Source organism: Bombus vosnesenskii, unplaced genomic scaffold, assembly GCF_011952255.1.
Source record: "Bombus vosnesenskii isolate JDL3184/JDL3185 unplaced genomic scaffold, Bvos_JDL3184-5_v1.1 scf7180000013395, whole genome shotgun sequence".
NCBI lineage: Eukaryota > Metazoa > Arthropoda > Insecta > Hymenoptera > Apidae > Bombus > Bombus vosnesenskii.
The window spans coordinates 518761-536338 of NW_022883020.1; the positions used below are offsets into that span (position 1 = coordinate 518761).

Genomic DNA, 17578 nt, shown 5'->3' on the forward strand with positions numbered 1-17578 from the left:
GGCTCCCGCCGCTATCGCGTTTCAGATTACGTCGCGTCGTCGGTGCAGTTAATTCGAGGCGATCCGGCTACGCTGTGACGCAAACCACGAAAAGCGGGCGCGCACAGGTCTGCCTGGATATTAAACGTTAATTATACAACGAAATTTACTTAGAAATACGAGTCCAGAGAGGAGACCGGCGGAGTAAAGGAGAGGGTTAATCTAACTGGTAACCAGACGGAGAAAGAGGGGAAAGAAGGAATGCTGGAAACTAGCGTGGCGGAAACTAACTCGACAGCTTAAGGAGCGAGAACCGTCGTCGCGAAGTTTGCCCGTTGATTGGACATTTATGGCGGCGAGTTGTAAACTGCCGGTTACAGACGTTAATTAGCATTTATCGTAGTTTACCAGTCCTAGCTTTTGTGATCCTGTCGACATTTTGACAGCCGGATATCCTTCTGATACCTTTCCCTTCGTTTTTTTTTTATTCGAGGAACTTGTTCGGATCGTAATTTTGATAGCACTTTGTGGAAGCTGTAGAATATAAGTAAAAAATTCAAATTTTCTTTATCTATAATGTTCTATCTATCTATAATGTTTGTAAAAATGCCTTCGGAAAGAAAACTGTATGAAAGGCTCGAGGGAAAAGAATATTTACATTAAACGTTTGAGATTGTAAAATATCTTTATCGCGTTTACTTTTTTACGCTATTTTCTGTTCGAGCAGCAGGAAAAATTCAAAAATTTAGAAATTCTACATTCCGCTCAGCTACGTGCAACGAAAGGGGCGCAAGGAATAAGAAAAAGGAAAATCTGCACGAGCGTTTCACGGATGCTAGTCTCGTCTACGCCTCTGAAATGGAATATATATCTAGCGTACGGAGCGACGACGTTCACCAGTGTCCGCTCTACGTGGATCACCGCTTGCTGTCTCATTTTTTTCACCTTCCGTTCGCCTGGTGTCCAGGCCCTGGGGATCTGGCAAATCCCGAAATCCACCGATGCGTGTCACTCCGATCGCCTGTAGCCCTTTGTTTGTTCTTGTTTATTGGAGATTCGCTCCCGTCGCCGTCTCCTCCTCTTTCTCTTCTTTTCTCTGTTCTTCTTTGTTTTTCTTTGTTCTTCCTTCTCATCGTTGAGGATTTACATGGAGATAATTAATTCTTCTGGAAACAACGAACAGATTTCTAGGCTCCGATCGCCGCTGGCCTCCTAAATAAGAAGGTTCGACAAGAATAAATCTGAAATATTTCTAAAAAAAAAAAAAAAGCAGTAACCACTTGTGTCGTATATCGAGCCAACAAGTATGTAACGACAGTATATTTGGATAAATAATCCGCAGTCTGATTATTAGCAATGGAGCGAATAAAACGCGAGAAAGTCAAATAAAAATGATAATAAAGTAAAATCTCGTCGGTCGCTAACTGGTAGAAAGCTTTCACGCTTAAGGGGGAATCTACCAAACAAGTTTCATTCCCCAAAGTCCAGGCTTGTCGTTTCGGCCTTCGCGACAGTCGCTATTCTTTATCTCGATCTGCCGTCTTATCTCGTCGGTGTGTTATCGTGGCAAAGCCAACTTCAATTACAGACGGGATACGGGATGCCCTGCGTGCTCGACTGGCCAATTGAAAAATAATAGAAGCTCCTCGATCCCCACGGTGGCACGTCTGGACTGCGCTTCTCAGTCCTGTTGGGACCATATCGAATGAAACGCATCGCATTCGCCGCCCTCTCATACAGATGAAAACGATTCGGTGTATCTGTGTACGACACTGTACTACAACGATGGGATCTGAAAATCCCATTTTGGGAATTTGTACGTATAAAAAATAATTCGAGTTGGTTTCTAAAGAATTCATCGAAGGGAAAATTAATCGTTCGTTTTAGTACTACGAGTAAAAAGTTACGCAAGGACGAGTAGGAGGTGCAGTATTTTGCTTTTTATCTCGCTAATGCTACACTCTCCCACGATCCACCATTATCCGTTATTATTATACCGTATCTGTTGTATCGTAAAACTTTACAAAAACTCGGTCGTTATTGTTACGTGTTGTAGGGGTTAAATAGAAATATTTGCAACGCAACCCAGGCTTCGTCATTTTATATAAGAAGAGAGACGCGTTAGCATAACGTAGAATAGAATAATCTGGGGGCATTGCGCGTTAAAACGTGCCGGGGGTGCGCACCCCCGACTCGGCCCCGCAGCAGCACGCCTGATTCCGTACAACGTGCCGTGTTTCACACGATCACGGCCCGTGCCTATTGTGCTCGGCTATTAGCCCCGTTCTGTTTAGCTCGAGACAATTCCGATAACGAGCTTTTACCCAGTTTCGATTAGAATCGGCTAATGCCGACTAGGGCCGGCCCTCTTTCGCGATTTCTCGCCCACCCTTTACCTCGTTATAACGTGGTTTTCATGTTTCTGGTTAAGTTTCGACGATAACGTTAATTCACGAAGAATCTTGATGACGGTGATAACGAGTCGTCTTATTAGTGAAATTTGGGAAATGCGGTGAAGTTAGCGTGATCTGATAGAGGGTCGTAAGGAAATTGGTAATTAATTTTAAAGAGGCGTTAATAACGATCTCTTTCTGGCGTTTATCATTAAGAATATCGTGAAGCTGTTTTCGGCAGAATTTGTGGGGGAAATGTGTGCGTGCAATTAAGAACTTCCAATTACAAAGTCGAACGTAAAACAAAAAATTAAGAATCTCTGCGCTTAAAGAACTTGTTTCAAACTTGCCTCGATACCTTTTGCAACTTTATCGCGCTTATCAACGTCGAGACTAACTATCGTTACTTGGTTACCAGCGTTATCAATGACATTTATCTGGAGCCCTGGCGTTATTTTAATCCGTTTTTACGGTCGACAGGCTTTCGATCTGCGAACTCGATCGCTGATTACTTTCGATCGGAACGATCGCATGCTCGGTGTGATTGAACGATCATTGCCGTTGGAACGAGTCACGGAAACCGAAAGTGCGCTGCAAGTGCCAGGATATCGACGCCAGCTCCGCGAATTCGTCATCCTTCGCCGTTTTATCACCCCTTTTGCTTCTACTTTTCTCGCACTTTCCATTTTTATATTCGTCCACGTTTTCTTTCATTTACTGCGGCTTTTGTCCTGCGTATATCGCGTGCCTCGACGATTTCAATTTTTCTAGATTTCCTTACATTTATCCTCGTTTTTTCCTTCTTTATATACATCCTCGTCGCATTGACAGAAAAATCTCGTCTCATGGCGTCCATGATTGCGGTCGTTCTACTTATCTAAAATAAACTCAAGAAGATCCTTAATTAAATTCAGTTTGTCTATAACTAAAGGAACTAGAACAGAATAGAAAAGTCGATAATTAAAAAAATGACAACGTTAAGAAGTTTCATTGCCAACGTTTTCGGTCGTCTTTCAACATTCGAAAAGGTGGGAAAGAGGAATGTACCGAATTCATTTTAATCGAAGGTACACGCGAAATTTTAAGCCGATTGGTCGAGTAGATTTTAAGGGATCGTGGACGCCGTGTTAAGCGTGGACGAGGAAAACGCGTTTAAAGTCACATCGATAGCGATTATTCGTATAAAAATTTTTCAAGAGCAGCTTCCTGAATTTTGGGAGTTTAGATACAGGGTTTTGCGCATATACTTTTGAAGCTATATTCTTTAAGAAAGTGCAAAGAAAGCTTACACTAGAATATCTCCTTAAACGACTCAAATGCTGATTAAATGGAGGAATGTTCCGTGAAACGCGGCAGATGTCGGAAAAAGAAAAAAAGATGGAAGATGGAAAAGAGACGTAAAGCGAAGGAAAGAGCTGTGAAAGCGTTTGTCGCGGAATGATCTGGCGGAAAGGGCGTGTAATTAACCCGGCGGACAGCGATATTGATTCCGGCCGATATTAAAATGATATATCGCCGCCGGCTAATAGTTCAATATTTCATGCACGCTTACAAACTGCGGCCGGCCGGCCGGTTTCGCATGGACGTCGGGGAGATAATCCGCGCGGAAACGGCCGCCCTTCAAAACGATCCTCCATTTACACGGTGAACATTCGAAACAGAATGATTAATGACGTTATCGTGGAACATGTAATTCCCCTCCCCCCATAAACCCCTCTCTTGTGCCACGGACGCGCTCGTAGCGTCATTTTGCACGTTGAAAACGAGCCCCCCGAATTGAATTCGAGGACGAAGACGTGTAAAGGGAATCGAAGACTCGATAGTATTTATCATATTCTGCACTCTAGTCGTTATTGCCATCTAGGGAAATTGTGAAAAATTTTTATGAGATTAATAGTGCAGGAAGGATAGGGGGTTGGATCGAAAGAACGAATATTAGAAGGTTGTTAACGGATGAATAGCGAAAGGAAGAAATACAGCGAGATTAATGAGAATAAGTAAAAATGGAATAAAGTAGTTATTATTAAACAGACAGTACAGTACAGTACACTAATTAGAGTTCTGAGTGTTTCTGTAGCGAATATTAAATTTAAATATTATTTAATTTCATCTTCGCTAAATATGAGAATCTAGTAAAATTTATTTCAGCTTCTACTCTCTTGAATTCATGTAAATGCATCTAGATCTCTACCTTCTACATTCGTCAGATTGCATCTAGAACTGTAATCAGTGGGATTTGTCTAATCTATGTAAGTTTATCTAATTATCCGCACCAAGTTCCAATTAATCTGAATTCCTATTCTTTAGAATTCGTCCGAATTTATCTAAATTTCGCGTGATCGCTGGAATCTTTGGTTTGAAGTCAGAATTTTGAAAATTTATAATACTCTACGGGTAGAATTTTTGGCAGCTTGTCTCGAATTCGACGAACAGCAACGCTGAAACTTTTCTTCTATTGTCAAATTGTCGCGTTAGAGTTTGTTGAATTATTTCATTAAACTTCTCGAGTCTTCGTGTTACAGTTCCATGGTTTGTTTAATTGGCACCTTCGAATTGTCTTCGGCTTGTTAAATCGCGTAACGAAGATCTTCGTCGTCTTATTCAAGGTTTTCCTAGTTAACACATTATACTGGTTTATCTTATTAAAGTTACTAAATTAGCGTTCATATAATAAAAACTGTCGCTTAATTGATTTGCCTCGTGTGAAAGGTAATTTCAAGTAAAATCAATCTCGTTCCTTATTTTTGAATAACAGTTTATGTAATTTGCGATTACAGTTAAATGTTTATTAGTAATCAAATAATCGACTCGATATTAAGACAGCATTATCATTTCGTACTCTTGCGAAAGAATGCATCATTTATTTACAATTAATATCCCAATAAACGTTGATAACCTTAATACACGACATTAAACATTTAATACTGACATAATCCTGCTGCTCCGACAATCTAATCTCTATCCAACTACCGTTTCCCTCAGATTTATTCAGTTCAAACCAACTACATGATTTATCAACCTCCCATTATCAGTCATAAGACAACAATTTCCATTTGAACAAATCAAACGAGTACGCAGAAATGAACGTACAAAGCTGCCGTTAATATCCATATTCTTCACTACTGATTTTACCAAAATTATATCTACCATTAAATTAAATTAAAAAATAGCAAAAATCCAACAGATCGCTAAAACGGAGCTTGCAAAAATTATTCGACCACTTTGCAACAAACCATCCCAGATTATTCAAATTGACATGGTCGGAAGAGTGGCAGCTTACGCTTTAAAATGCCCTTCGATTCATTCCGATCGGACTTCCGGTTCCGAAGTTATCGTCGGTGGAAGCCAAGTCTAATTTTTCTCCCTTCTCTATCTCTGTCTCGCTCGCTCGCTCGGACCTCCCAATCACGCTCACTCATTCGCTCACTCACTCACTCACTCACTGACCTATCCCGAGCGAGCCACGTGTGCGCTACTCAATGACACCCGCTGAGTCAGCGGGTTTTTGCTACTACTAATAGTGAGTACTCACCTCCAGGAAAGAATGTGGGTCACGCCGTTGACCAACATCCCTGCGTCTCGGAGCTCGCCTTTCGGATCCATATCTCGCGAACGGATCGAGGTATCCAGTTAAAATAAAGCGCGTTTTCAACGACGTAGTCTTCTCAATGCGTTGAGTGGATCTTGAGAAGAATTTAGGAATCCGTGGAGCGTATTTTGACGAGAATTCATAAATTTTGCATCGAATCATTCTGCTTTTAACGAGAATTTACAAATTGTTAGGCTGTATAAATAAAATATAGAAATAATAATATATATATTATTAATTAAATTAATTAAAATAATAATAAATATAAAATAAAAATTTTCTCTTACAAAAGATGCATTTCAGCACACCAGAGGCTGTACTGGTACGCATATTGATTTTATTTACCAATTAATGTGCGTTTGGTGAACGAACGACAGACTCGTTTCGTAGGAACTTTTTCTCGCGATTTGCCTAGTAGTTTTTAGGTGGTCTGGATTAACGCATGCCTTCAAAAGGCTGTCGTTTCCAGTCTCTGGCGAGTTTCTGCTTCATTGACCGCTTCATTAGCAACCGCGAAATCAACGTTTTTCGTTCGAGAAAGAGAAACGTTTGAGGAAAAGTTGCTGTTAGTACCACACGAAATATTGACAAACTGGGAACATTCCATCAAACGTTCGATTAAATCTTTTTTATTGGACCGTAATTATTGCACGCTGGGATATTTCATGCTTGATTTATCAAAAATGTTAAAGAATCGCAACTATGACTCCGTAACCACCAACCATGAACGTTTCGGTTATGGTCATTCATCGAAATTAACCCTCCAACCCGCTTTCAACCTCTTTATCGTGCGTCGACGATCCAACGAATCCGGAAGACGAAACAAAGCGACGAAAGGCAACGTGTCATTTCGCTGGACCGAGCGTTTGCGCCCCTTTCGCGCGTTCCACTCGATACCCTCGCGAAACTCACCACTTTCACCCCTCCCATGACGCATTTGATGGTTCCACGTTTTTGTTTTGTCGATTGTTCTCATCGCCCTCAGCCCCCATTTTCTGCGACACGCGTTCATCTCGCGGAGGAATGTTTTCTCCATTCGAGGTCCGCCCCACGTTTTATGAGAAAGTTTTATTTGCGATTTTTACACGCAGGCAGCAGCGTGCTCTCGCATCGACTAGTATTTGATCGTTGTTTCTGGAATCGGAAGTTTTAGTTGTAGCTAGGTTTGGTCGATTTTTTCGCAGATTTTTTAATTTTTCAATTGGGTTTGTTAATTCCCTGTGGTTGCAGGTGGGTTTGGTAGACTGTCATGAGTAGATTTAGTGGGTTTTTTTATTTTGCTTGCTCTGTATACGTTGAGTGGTTTCTATTAAATTTTTGAATCGATGGTTTTTTGCGATTGTTGTTTCTGGGGGAATTGATTGTTTAATAAAACTAATTTAACTAACCAAGTTCAAAAGACAACTTGTATTTGTCCTGTTTCGGGGGTTCATGGTTATCGTAAATTATTGAAAATTGTAGATAGTCTTATCGAAACGCGTTAAATAATATGTTATAACACAGAAATATACATAAAGCGAAAAAATCACGAATCTTTTCTAGCTTTATTCAAAATTAAAATTAGTAACGTAGAATGTTACCAAGGTTCTTGACTGAAATAACAGGAAACGAGCTGTCTGCGAATTGTTCACCCCGTAGAAACAAAACGTTCAAAATCGCCAACCTCGGACCGCACATTCTGTCATGTATGTTAGTGCTTATTCCGATCTTTTCAATTACCGGTATCCGGGCTAGAAAAACCGGAAACAGCTCAGTCAGCCTTTGCTTTAATTTCGTTCTATCTACCCTTCGTATCATTATCTCGTATTAATAGCTGCTACGTGTTCTTGAATATCTACACACGATGGTTTCAAAGCAAATCTTCTAAAATTAAACGTTTTGAAATTAACGAAGTATGCGATAAAAATTGATAAAAGAAACAGCTTCGATATTCGTTTTGTATTTTCAGGAAATATATATAGAACTATTCAACGATATAGTCTATTACCGATATTTATCGCCTAATCATAATTTGTATGGATTTCCATCATTTTTCGCTTAGGGCTAAAAAAATATCGTATTCGTTGATAATAAAACATTATGAAAAAAAAAAAGCGGTAACGAGTTTGGAATATTCTTGAATGTTCGAAAGAATTCGAACATAACGAGTGGAAAATTAATTTCGCGGAAGTGCCTTGTCACTGTTTGCTCCTGTGAAATTGAATGAACATGAATTTTCTGGATTCTGTTTCGAGAGGCGAAACCGAAATCTCTCGCCGATTATTCCGGCTGGCTCCATTAAAAGTTTCTGGTAAACTCGATTTACCTGTAGCCGTACGAATTGGGAGAAAGGAACCTCCATTTTCGATGTTTCATTTCGTAATTAGCGGATTGGCCGCTGATGGATGTGAATGGTAGAGATTATTATAATTTCAGAGTCGAAAATATATTTCTGTGTGTACACGTTGGTGAAATAATAAATTGATGAAGTAATTATGATCGACTATGTCCTTAATCGTATTATTCCAGTCATTATCGTATGAAAATATATGCAAGCCCATCGTTATTGTTATTATTAAATGTATCGTTAAATGTATATTATCGATTATGCTCTCTAGCGGCATAAAATTCCTTTAATTGATTATAATGATTTTTCGTCCTAATCTTTCGTTCGATAGTTTCTTAAATCGTTACAAATCCGTGAGAAATGCTAAAATAAAACAGGGCGAGACTGACACCACGTCGAAAAACCTGCATCCATCCTCGCTGCCATCTCGAAAACGCGTATCTCGTCTTACACATATATATTTGTTTTTTTAAATACACTTATACGCTGTCACTGTACGCTATCGCGTATCTGCCATCGAACCGAGCATTGGTGTTTATTCTAATCTTTCCCTAATTCGTGTAAACGTAACGAGAGAAGCAAGCAAGAAGCACGAATAGTATCTAAGACGATTGGGAAACATGATTTCCCGGCGGTTATCGGGAATCAGCATCCGGCGCGGAAATACGCTCGGAGGGAGCGTAATTCTCCGGTACGTGGGTCAACCGATCCTCTCCTCTGGCGTAGCGGTGTAGAGGAGGAAGCGTATTACGTGGGTTCGCGTGCAAGAGAGTGGGAAGAAATAAGGGATGAAAAGCGGGCCGCCTGGTGAATCGAAGTCGAGGCACCAGCCTCCGGTAATGAGAAAATCACAAAAGCCCGGCTGCCAGCTGAATGGCCTCCGCCGTCGATCCTTTTCGTCGGATGCTCCGATCACCTTCGAGTAATCCGTTTTTCAATCTTATCCACCAAGGGGAACAAATCCTACGACGCTGGCGAGATATCGCGTTCCCATCGGTATCGAGGATTAGCGTGCATTGTGTCGCGGTAATGACGCGTTCGAAAGGCGAGAGGGAACTTTCGCAGTTAGTACGGCAGTTTGCCAGTGTGTTTAGATGTGTGTGACTCTTGGTAAAGGGTTTCGTGATAATCAGACTGCGGGATTTCTATGCAGATTCGTAATTTTACGAACTTAATTGTACAAATGGGAGCAGAAAACTTCATCCATTGAACGTTGCGACAAGTACTGTATTTTAATTTTGGCAATTTTAGTAATCTTAGTAATTTTAGTAATTTTAGTTTGAACTTTGAGCGGAATATTTGCTTTTGTTTAACATTTAATTCAAAAGTCTAGATAAATTCCTCTCTTGGCAGTGCCGTAGCAAATTTTGCTATATTTTTCAATTAAATTTCTCGTAACAACAGAGAAGAGATCCGACCTTTTTATCTGTATAAAAATATATTGAGAGATTCTTGAACTGTTGTAATATCAGAATTAAATCTTCCCCCCTGTAAACCTGTCATTCTTCCTTAATGCAGTGAAATCACAAGCTGACTTGGTTTTGCGCAGAACCGAAATAATCCCGGGGGAAGTTTTTTGGTTCGAAATTACGGTTTTCACCGGGAACGGACATAATTAATTGAATTTCTCTTAACTCTAAAGTCACTCTATTTCTTGCTTAAAATCCGGTCTATCTTTTAAACTCCGACTTAAAGTTTATGAAAATTTTCTATACAACTATAACGAGGAATATAGTTACGGAGTTTTTTCCCGACTATCCAGATATAACGCTTGTCCCTCGAAGATCGATAAAGAAAAGGAAGAAAAGAAAGGACTAGCATCTTAAGATTAACATCTTATAAATATTAAGAGCTATAAGTACTCGCAACTATTCTATTAAGTATCGATACTTAGTAATCGATCGTTGCTAATAGTAACGCTATCTTGCAATTAAGTTGGCAAGGACTCTAGCACAAATACGATCGGCACGAAGAAAAAATACCATAATATGTAAATGACGAAGAACTATGCAAAATATGTAATACGCTAGGACATCGACCAACGCTATATCAAAGAGACGTCGTTACTTATAGATCTGCTCGTATAGAAACCTTTCTGCTGGGTAATTCCTGAAAATCAGCAATGATTTTTCGACGTTGCCAGCAGCCCCGTCGTTATTTCATCAGGCGAACGAAAATGTAAATTGGCCCTCGGGTTGTATTGTTCGCTGCTCGGTCCTCGCAAGTAAATTAGAATCACCGTGGGTATTCGAAACTCGTGAGGCGTGAGTTACGATGACTGCATTATAGTCGCGATGCATGCGTACTGCCATTGCCTGGAGAATCGGAGGAAGATTAATGGAAGGACGCGTTAGGATTCGTTAAGTTCTTGATTAAACGAACTTCGCGGTACTAACGAAGATTTATTTTTTCCACGGTGAAATCACCGACGTTGACCTTTGTTTTTTCTATCGATTAGTATGTAAGGTGTTTATTAACCCTTACGTTGTGTGAACGTTGGATTCGTCGTAGAGTATACACTCTGGCAACCGTAATGTATTAAAAAAATGACACCGCCGTAGAGATCAACTTCGTATTAGAACCTCTACCCTGTCCAAAATGATCGTGAAAATGTCAGATATTTATTTGGCGATTAACGAGCTTGAATTTATTTTGCGTTTTACGTTATAAATCGAGCCCTCGAGCCTCCGTCCGCAATCCCTTTTCCCAAAGAAGCAACACAGAACTCTATAAAATGAACGTAAACCCGGAACCAGTAATCCTCTGTCACGAATTTACCTTCACGAACATCATCGTCAGAACGTTCCAAGATGCGATGGCAAGCGTGTTCTTCATTGTTTCTTCGCCGCGTGGTAGAAACGTCCACCGGTTACAATACTAATTGGTAGTCGGTGATGGACAGGTTGGTAAACAGCGGTGAAAGCATCCGGAGAGTGGCTCCTTGCCACAAAGCCTTCTGATCGACTTTTCCAACCCTTCTGCAACTTCTCTGCTCGAGGTTGTAACAATGGGGGATGAACGAGCAAGCATAACGACTCGCGTAAATTGACGGCAAAGCTTCCAGCCTGTCTTCTTTCACGACCTCGCGATCCTAGTTCGAGCGTAGATCGAATTTTGCGTGGGATTTTCGTTTGATTTACGACGAATATAAGAATTAATCGTGGAAGATAGGAAGATAAGCGACTCGGGCTTGCTGCTTCGTAGCTAGCTCTTCGAAAGATCTTCTCCGATCTGACGATGAAAAGAGACCTTCGTTTTTATTTAGATTTTACGTTTTAATGAATTTAATCGGTGGAACAGTTTGTCGTTTTATCGCCACTGTTTCTTGCTGGATTGACTTTTAGGTAGGAAAATGCGTAACGCGTTGTCCTTAAAAGAACGCGCTTGTTCTTGTCGACGACGTTTCGATTCTTGGCTGATTCTCGTTTCGGACGACGATGAAATTTCGAAGAACATAATAAATGTTTATTATTTTGGCTTGCGTGGAAACAGCGGAATGTTGCGTTATAACGTCTGCGTTTTTCTTGCTCCCATTCCGTACTGTATTCTTCTTAATCTACGTTCTTTTATTACAACATCGTGCCCTATCTTGCCGCCCGGCACATTCTCCGTTATAATTGTATAATAACTCCATTATTTCGTGACAAATAATTATGAGCGACTCCGCGCGTCTTTTTTATATCTACGCTCTTCCAAACTTTTAGAAGACGTTTCTCGTTTATTCTTTCGTTGCTATATTGTGCATATATAAAAGATACAGATGTATATTTGCGTGCCTGAATTCGAAACGAGATGCTATTCTTTGTGTATTTACATTTCCTGCCTATATAAATGATGAGAATGGAATAATTAAATACGCATAAGCTGTCCTTTACACACTTTGCAAATTCGACGGAAACATTTCCGTATTCGATCTAGAACAATTTACGCGGGAATTTTCGCCTCGATTTATCAATTTAAGGTCAGATTTCGATCATTAATCATAGCCTGCGCAGCCCTCCAATAATACGAAATATTATTCTTCCAATGCTTGAGAACCACCGTTAGCTTCGATCCATCAAGTAATAAACAATTTCATCGAACGACAAACACCTTTTCCTTAAAACGTTTAAAAAATCCAAAGCTGCTGTCGAAAGAGCCCCGAGGAAAAACACAAATTCCTATTTCTCTGATTAACACACACTGTGCCTGAACAGCCTGAAGAACGTGCCTAAGAAACCACCCCTTCCAGCAAAGGAAACATTCATCCTCGTCAAAAGAAAGAAGAATCGTTCGTTTCTCGAGAAGGCCGCCTTAAATAACAAAACACTTGGTTCACTTAAGGGCGATGGGGTGGCTGTATCGACACTCCGACCTCCTCCCCCCGGCAACACACGTACAAAATACACAGCGTTAAAAAGACACACCTTGGCCCCGCTACGGATAGAAACTGTCACGACTACACGGCCGTACACTTAAGACCGTGCCACACTAATGCATGTACACTTAAGTCGGCCGCATAGAACCCGACGGTAACTGCAGCTGCTTACAGGGGCTTCCGACAGTTTCCACCAACCCCCACTGTACGCCCCCATTCCACGTCATTATCATCCATTTGCTAATACAACAAGATAAATTGCCCTGCCTGGCTGCAACGTTACACCCTGGCCTCCGAGTTTTCTCCTCTTCTACCCACCGTCTCTGTAACCACCCTCTTGAGCGTCTTTCGCGCAAAGGCGAAGAAGAAGGTGGTGGTTGGCTCGCCCTGGAAGCGTTCGTTCCGCCGGATTTCTTCCTTCCTGTATTTCTTTTCTCTCTTTCTCTTTATCTTTCTTTAAATTCGTTTTCTTTCTCTCGTTCCTTTGTTTCGTTTCAGCTTGAGGGAATTACGGTGTGAATGGCGAAACGCAAGGGTGAGATTGATTTTAGGTAGAGTGCAGAAAGTTTTGATCGCGATGTGGATTTTTTTTTTTTTTTAGGGTTTTCGTTATTTTAGAGAAATATTTACTTTTGTTTATCTTTGATTTATCTATTGGAAATGTTCGTCTTGTTATTTTTAGGCAGGTGGAATTTTTATTCTAATTCTGGACGTGGTTTAAATATTCTTCTTCTTTTAACTCCTATAGTTTTAGTATCTGGAAATGTTCGAAATGTAACAACCGGTCTTTGACTCGTCGTTGCAAAAGTACTAGAATGGAAATACTAGAAAATTATGCGCAATACTCGAGTGGCCAGAAGCCTGCAACAACCGCACAAAATACCCGCGAAACTCCTTTGAAACGGTTGCAATCCACCCTCGAGTCTAGTTTCGTCTTGATTGCCATTTACATGCGGCTCGCTCCGCCATCCCCATAAATAGCGAATATCGAAGGACGACACGATCTTATCGTGCGCTCGTTGCCAACGTTAAAGGGTGTCCGATAATAGCGGGGCGGGGAAAAATGCCGGCAATCGTGGAAGTTGCGTGACCAGCCTGATAAAACATCGACCCGTTTCCAACCGTTTGCGTATCGTTTCTCTGGCCGATCCCTTCTGATTCTTCTTCTCTTCCATGTACTTCTGCTTTCTTCCTTTTCACAATGGCTACAAAATTTACATCTACAATATTACATTTATTATTATACACTATGTTTATATATAGACCGCAAATAGAAATACCTTCGGGAGAACGAAGGACGGAAAAATGCATATGGTATGCAAAAATATATATGAAGTATCCAAAGTAGAGTACTTGTTACAATATTTACTATATTTTAGTGTAAGAGTATATCGAGTAGCATGTAATGTAAATAAATATAGCATGTTAAGAGTACTTAGAGTACTCGTTATAGTGCTTGTTTACTATTTACTTACTGCAATACCTATTATGATATAACTGAAGCAAATTTTTATTTTGCGGCTAATACGGTCCACGACGAATTCTTCATTCTAATTGGAATTTCCAGGCCTGGAGCTAATGGAATCACATATGGATATCCAGAATATCCACAACGTTTCCTTCGTAATGCTACGAAGAAAACGGTTGGTTTCGATAACACGGAGGTTGTGTATCCCACGCATTGTGAAAAGATCGAAGAAGCGATATTTGCAGAGAGCTGTTAATTAAACGCTACGTAGCTCAGATTGAATTGGTTTTCTTTCCTTTGCTTTACTTCTCCACCGCCCCACCCCCCGCTTTCTTTTAAAAAGATTTCAAAGATTAAAATTAGATTCTGCAATTTCGATATATTAAAAATCTTTGTTAAAAAAAAAAAAATGACGATTCCGAGACTTTAACGAATTTGTGATTGTGATGAAATTCGTGAAATTTTCGAGGGAGAATTTTTCTTAGGTTTCCTCGTGTTTGTAGAACGTCCAGTAATTGAGGAAAGTCGTGATTCTTGTTTTAATTGCATGTAGAAGAATGTTTTATGAGAAAAAGTTGGAGGGGCTCAAAGAGAGGGGTGTCTTTCTAGAAAACCTTTCTCGCGAGCGCAACTTTCCATATGAATTATGCAGTTGCTGAATCTTTTTCTGATGGAAATGTGTACATTAATAATGTTTCGAGTATTTTGATGAAACATTTGCGATGCACGTACATTTTCAAAGGAAATGTTGCTGAAATTCGTTGGTAAATCTGATGTTTAATACATGTTGAGAATATTTGGAGGAAATTCATGCGTGCCCCTTTTATTATTTATAATCTTCGTTATAATTAATCGCGAAAAACAAAAAGTTCCCTATGTACTTGTGTACTTTTCCATGTGGTTGAAATTTATCGAAAAATTTCATTCCTAATTCGTGCTGAGAAAATTTCTAGAAAAATTCACGCGACTTCGAATTCTTATTATTTATTATCATAGGCTGTTGTAACGACAATTTCTTCGTAAATACTATTATCGCAAACATTCTTGGAAATTAAACTTATCGTTTAGAAGACTAAATGAACGAATAAGAAATTTAAAAGGATCGTGATGTAAAGAAATGGTAGCGTGGAATCGGTAGAATCGGAACGTTAACGTTGTATCCGAGGATAGGAAACGATGCTAATAAGCGAATTTTCCTGGAAAAGCAGGTCGTGCGTGACAGCTCTTCAAAACGCACGCACAAATTGGACATGGCGTGACGAGGCCAAGCCCGCGGCTTCGCTTTTCAAAAGGAGCTGCATTTCTACGGGGGATGACGCGATGAAACTGCCAGCTTCTGTTCTTACGCGAATTGAACCACGCGTGACGCAAAAGTTTTGTCCGCGTTGCTATTTTTAAATTTCTCTAAAAATGTTAATTATTTTACGGTGTTCCATGGTCGAAGAGAATTTTATCCTACTTTTATCGGTATCTGATCTCTTAGGACTTTTTCATTTTTACAAGTTTCGAATAATCCACAGCTTTCTATGATCGTTCGTTATTTTGTGATTTTTTTACAAATGTCTGATATTCTTTGCAATGTTTTCAGTTCTTCGCATATATGTAAGACTTTTTTAATTTCCGATAATGTCAAGTATTCTACGGTTTTTGTTGAGTGACATGTTAAATATCTTTCAACTTTTTACACATATTGGCTATTTTAGAAGTTTATAGATATGCTATAATTCATGGATATTCCATAATTTTTCACGAATATTCTCCGGTAGAAGCGACATTTGATAAAAAGAACTTTATCTCGAAGTATTATTCTTCGTTTCATGAGATATACAATATTTAACGTACAACGAAGAAGTGACTTGTACATGTGTAATAGAAACATCGTGCATCTACGATATTATGTTTATAAATCGGTGTGGGTATAGTAAACCAGCGACATAATTTTTCAATCGCGACGTGGAGAATCGTTCTTTGGAAATTCTCCGCTCCCTCTGTTGTTCGTGTACGGCTTTTGTTGTTGCTCGTTTAAATAGACCGCGGGATATCTTGGCGAAATTGATCGACTGACGCGGCATTCACTGGCAGAATGAGCGTCCCGCTGATATAAACGCATTCCCGTGGATTAATTTCCGGCGTCTGACGATGCGTCGACTGTTACTACTCGCGGACGCTTGGTTCCACCAGCTCGCCGATTATTACAAGAAGAAAACAGCCGCCGTACTCCTAAATAAACTTTACTATAGTTTAATATTTATGGTTTATAGATTGTACTGCAAATGAAAGAATGCACAGTCTTGTTTAAAAAATTCGCTGAAAATTTCAAATGTTGTCCTTTACTTTATTCATAGAACTTGGTTTATAGAAGGTTTTAGGGCTGGATGTAGCAAGGAGATATTTATAAAGCATTTTGTTGAAATTTGGAAGAAGCAGAGTGTTTCATTCCCGTAAGAAGAAATTGTTAACGCTTTTACGAAACGTTGATAACGGTGCGAATTTAAAAACGATTTAACGTACAATCGTACATATCGATTTTCGAGTTGTCGCCATGAAAATATCATCTTGTTCATTTATCTTTATAATTTGGCCGGGAGTTTTGACTTATGAGGCACTGTACCGTATCCTACAAACTGTGTCCTATTATTACTTGCGTCCTGACTACAAGATTTCCCAGGGTTAAGAATTAAAAATGGAAGACAGAAGAGCACTTGGATCTGTTTTACGAGCATTGCTCTTCTTGTCCACGAATCTGACTTAATTACGTTCAAAAACAACTTCCCGATTCTTCCGCAAACGAAATTTGTCAAAAAATTCGAAAATGTTTGAAACGGTTTATTCGAAGCTTCTGAGAAATTCTAACCGAGTCGTTTGTTTTTTTGCTTTCAGGTGAGTGTCCCGGAATTCCAGTACGCTCGAGGGACGGGCGCGTCCCTTACGATGGTAAGCCATAAAGCACTGTACCCTGCGCCTTCGTGCGTCGTGCAAACCGCTTTGCTCGTGCCACGTGGCCTGTTTCCGCGCGCCAGTCCCACCCTAGTTTCTTATTCAGCGAACATAGCACGCGAGCCCACGGACATCCTTATTAATTAACTTTTCGCGGTACGTTTCTCTCGCTTCAGCAGTTTGACAACATACAACGTTGCGATCCGTTTCTGACAAGTGCAAGAGGAAGCGAGAGGGATACGCGTGTCGGACGTGGATAGTTTTGATGGATAGATAGAACGAAGAATTTCAGTAATAATTTTTTAATAAAGAATTATTTATTTCTCCAAAATTATAGCTTTCAGAAGTTAAAGAGAAGAGTTAAAAAGTGTTAAAGATTTTTGAGGATATCGAAAGGCATGGATTTTAGGGTTTGTTTCGAGAGTCTGTAGAGAGAAATTTCTGTAATTAGAACGCAATAGTTTTCGGAATTCAGGACAGAAAACTTTTTCAACGTTGAAAGGATGGAATTAAATATTCCAGTTTGCGT

The 17578-nt window shown here is 39.9% G+C and overlaps 1 protein-coding gene across 16 annotated transcripts in view; it reads left to right on the forward strand.

Annotated features, from left to right (window-relative positions):
- Positions 1-17578, forward strand: part of LOC117237668 (polypyrimidine tract-binding protein 2) — a 414765-nt gene that overhangs the window by 241261 nt on the left and 155926 nt on the right. For 6 of the 16 annotated variants that reach the window (XM_033501880.1, XM_033501881.1, XM_033501891.1 and 3 more), the window contains one exon: positions 16993-17046. The exons of the other annotated variants lie outside the window; for them this stretch is intronic. In XM_033501880.1, coding sequence (XP_033357771.1) covers positions 17044-17046 — 3 coding nt within the window. In that variant the 5' untranslated portion in view covers positions 16993-17043. The remainder of the gene's footprint in view (positions 1-16992; positions 17047-17578) is intronic. 16 annotated transcript variants of the gene reach the window in all.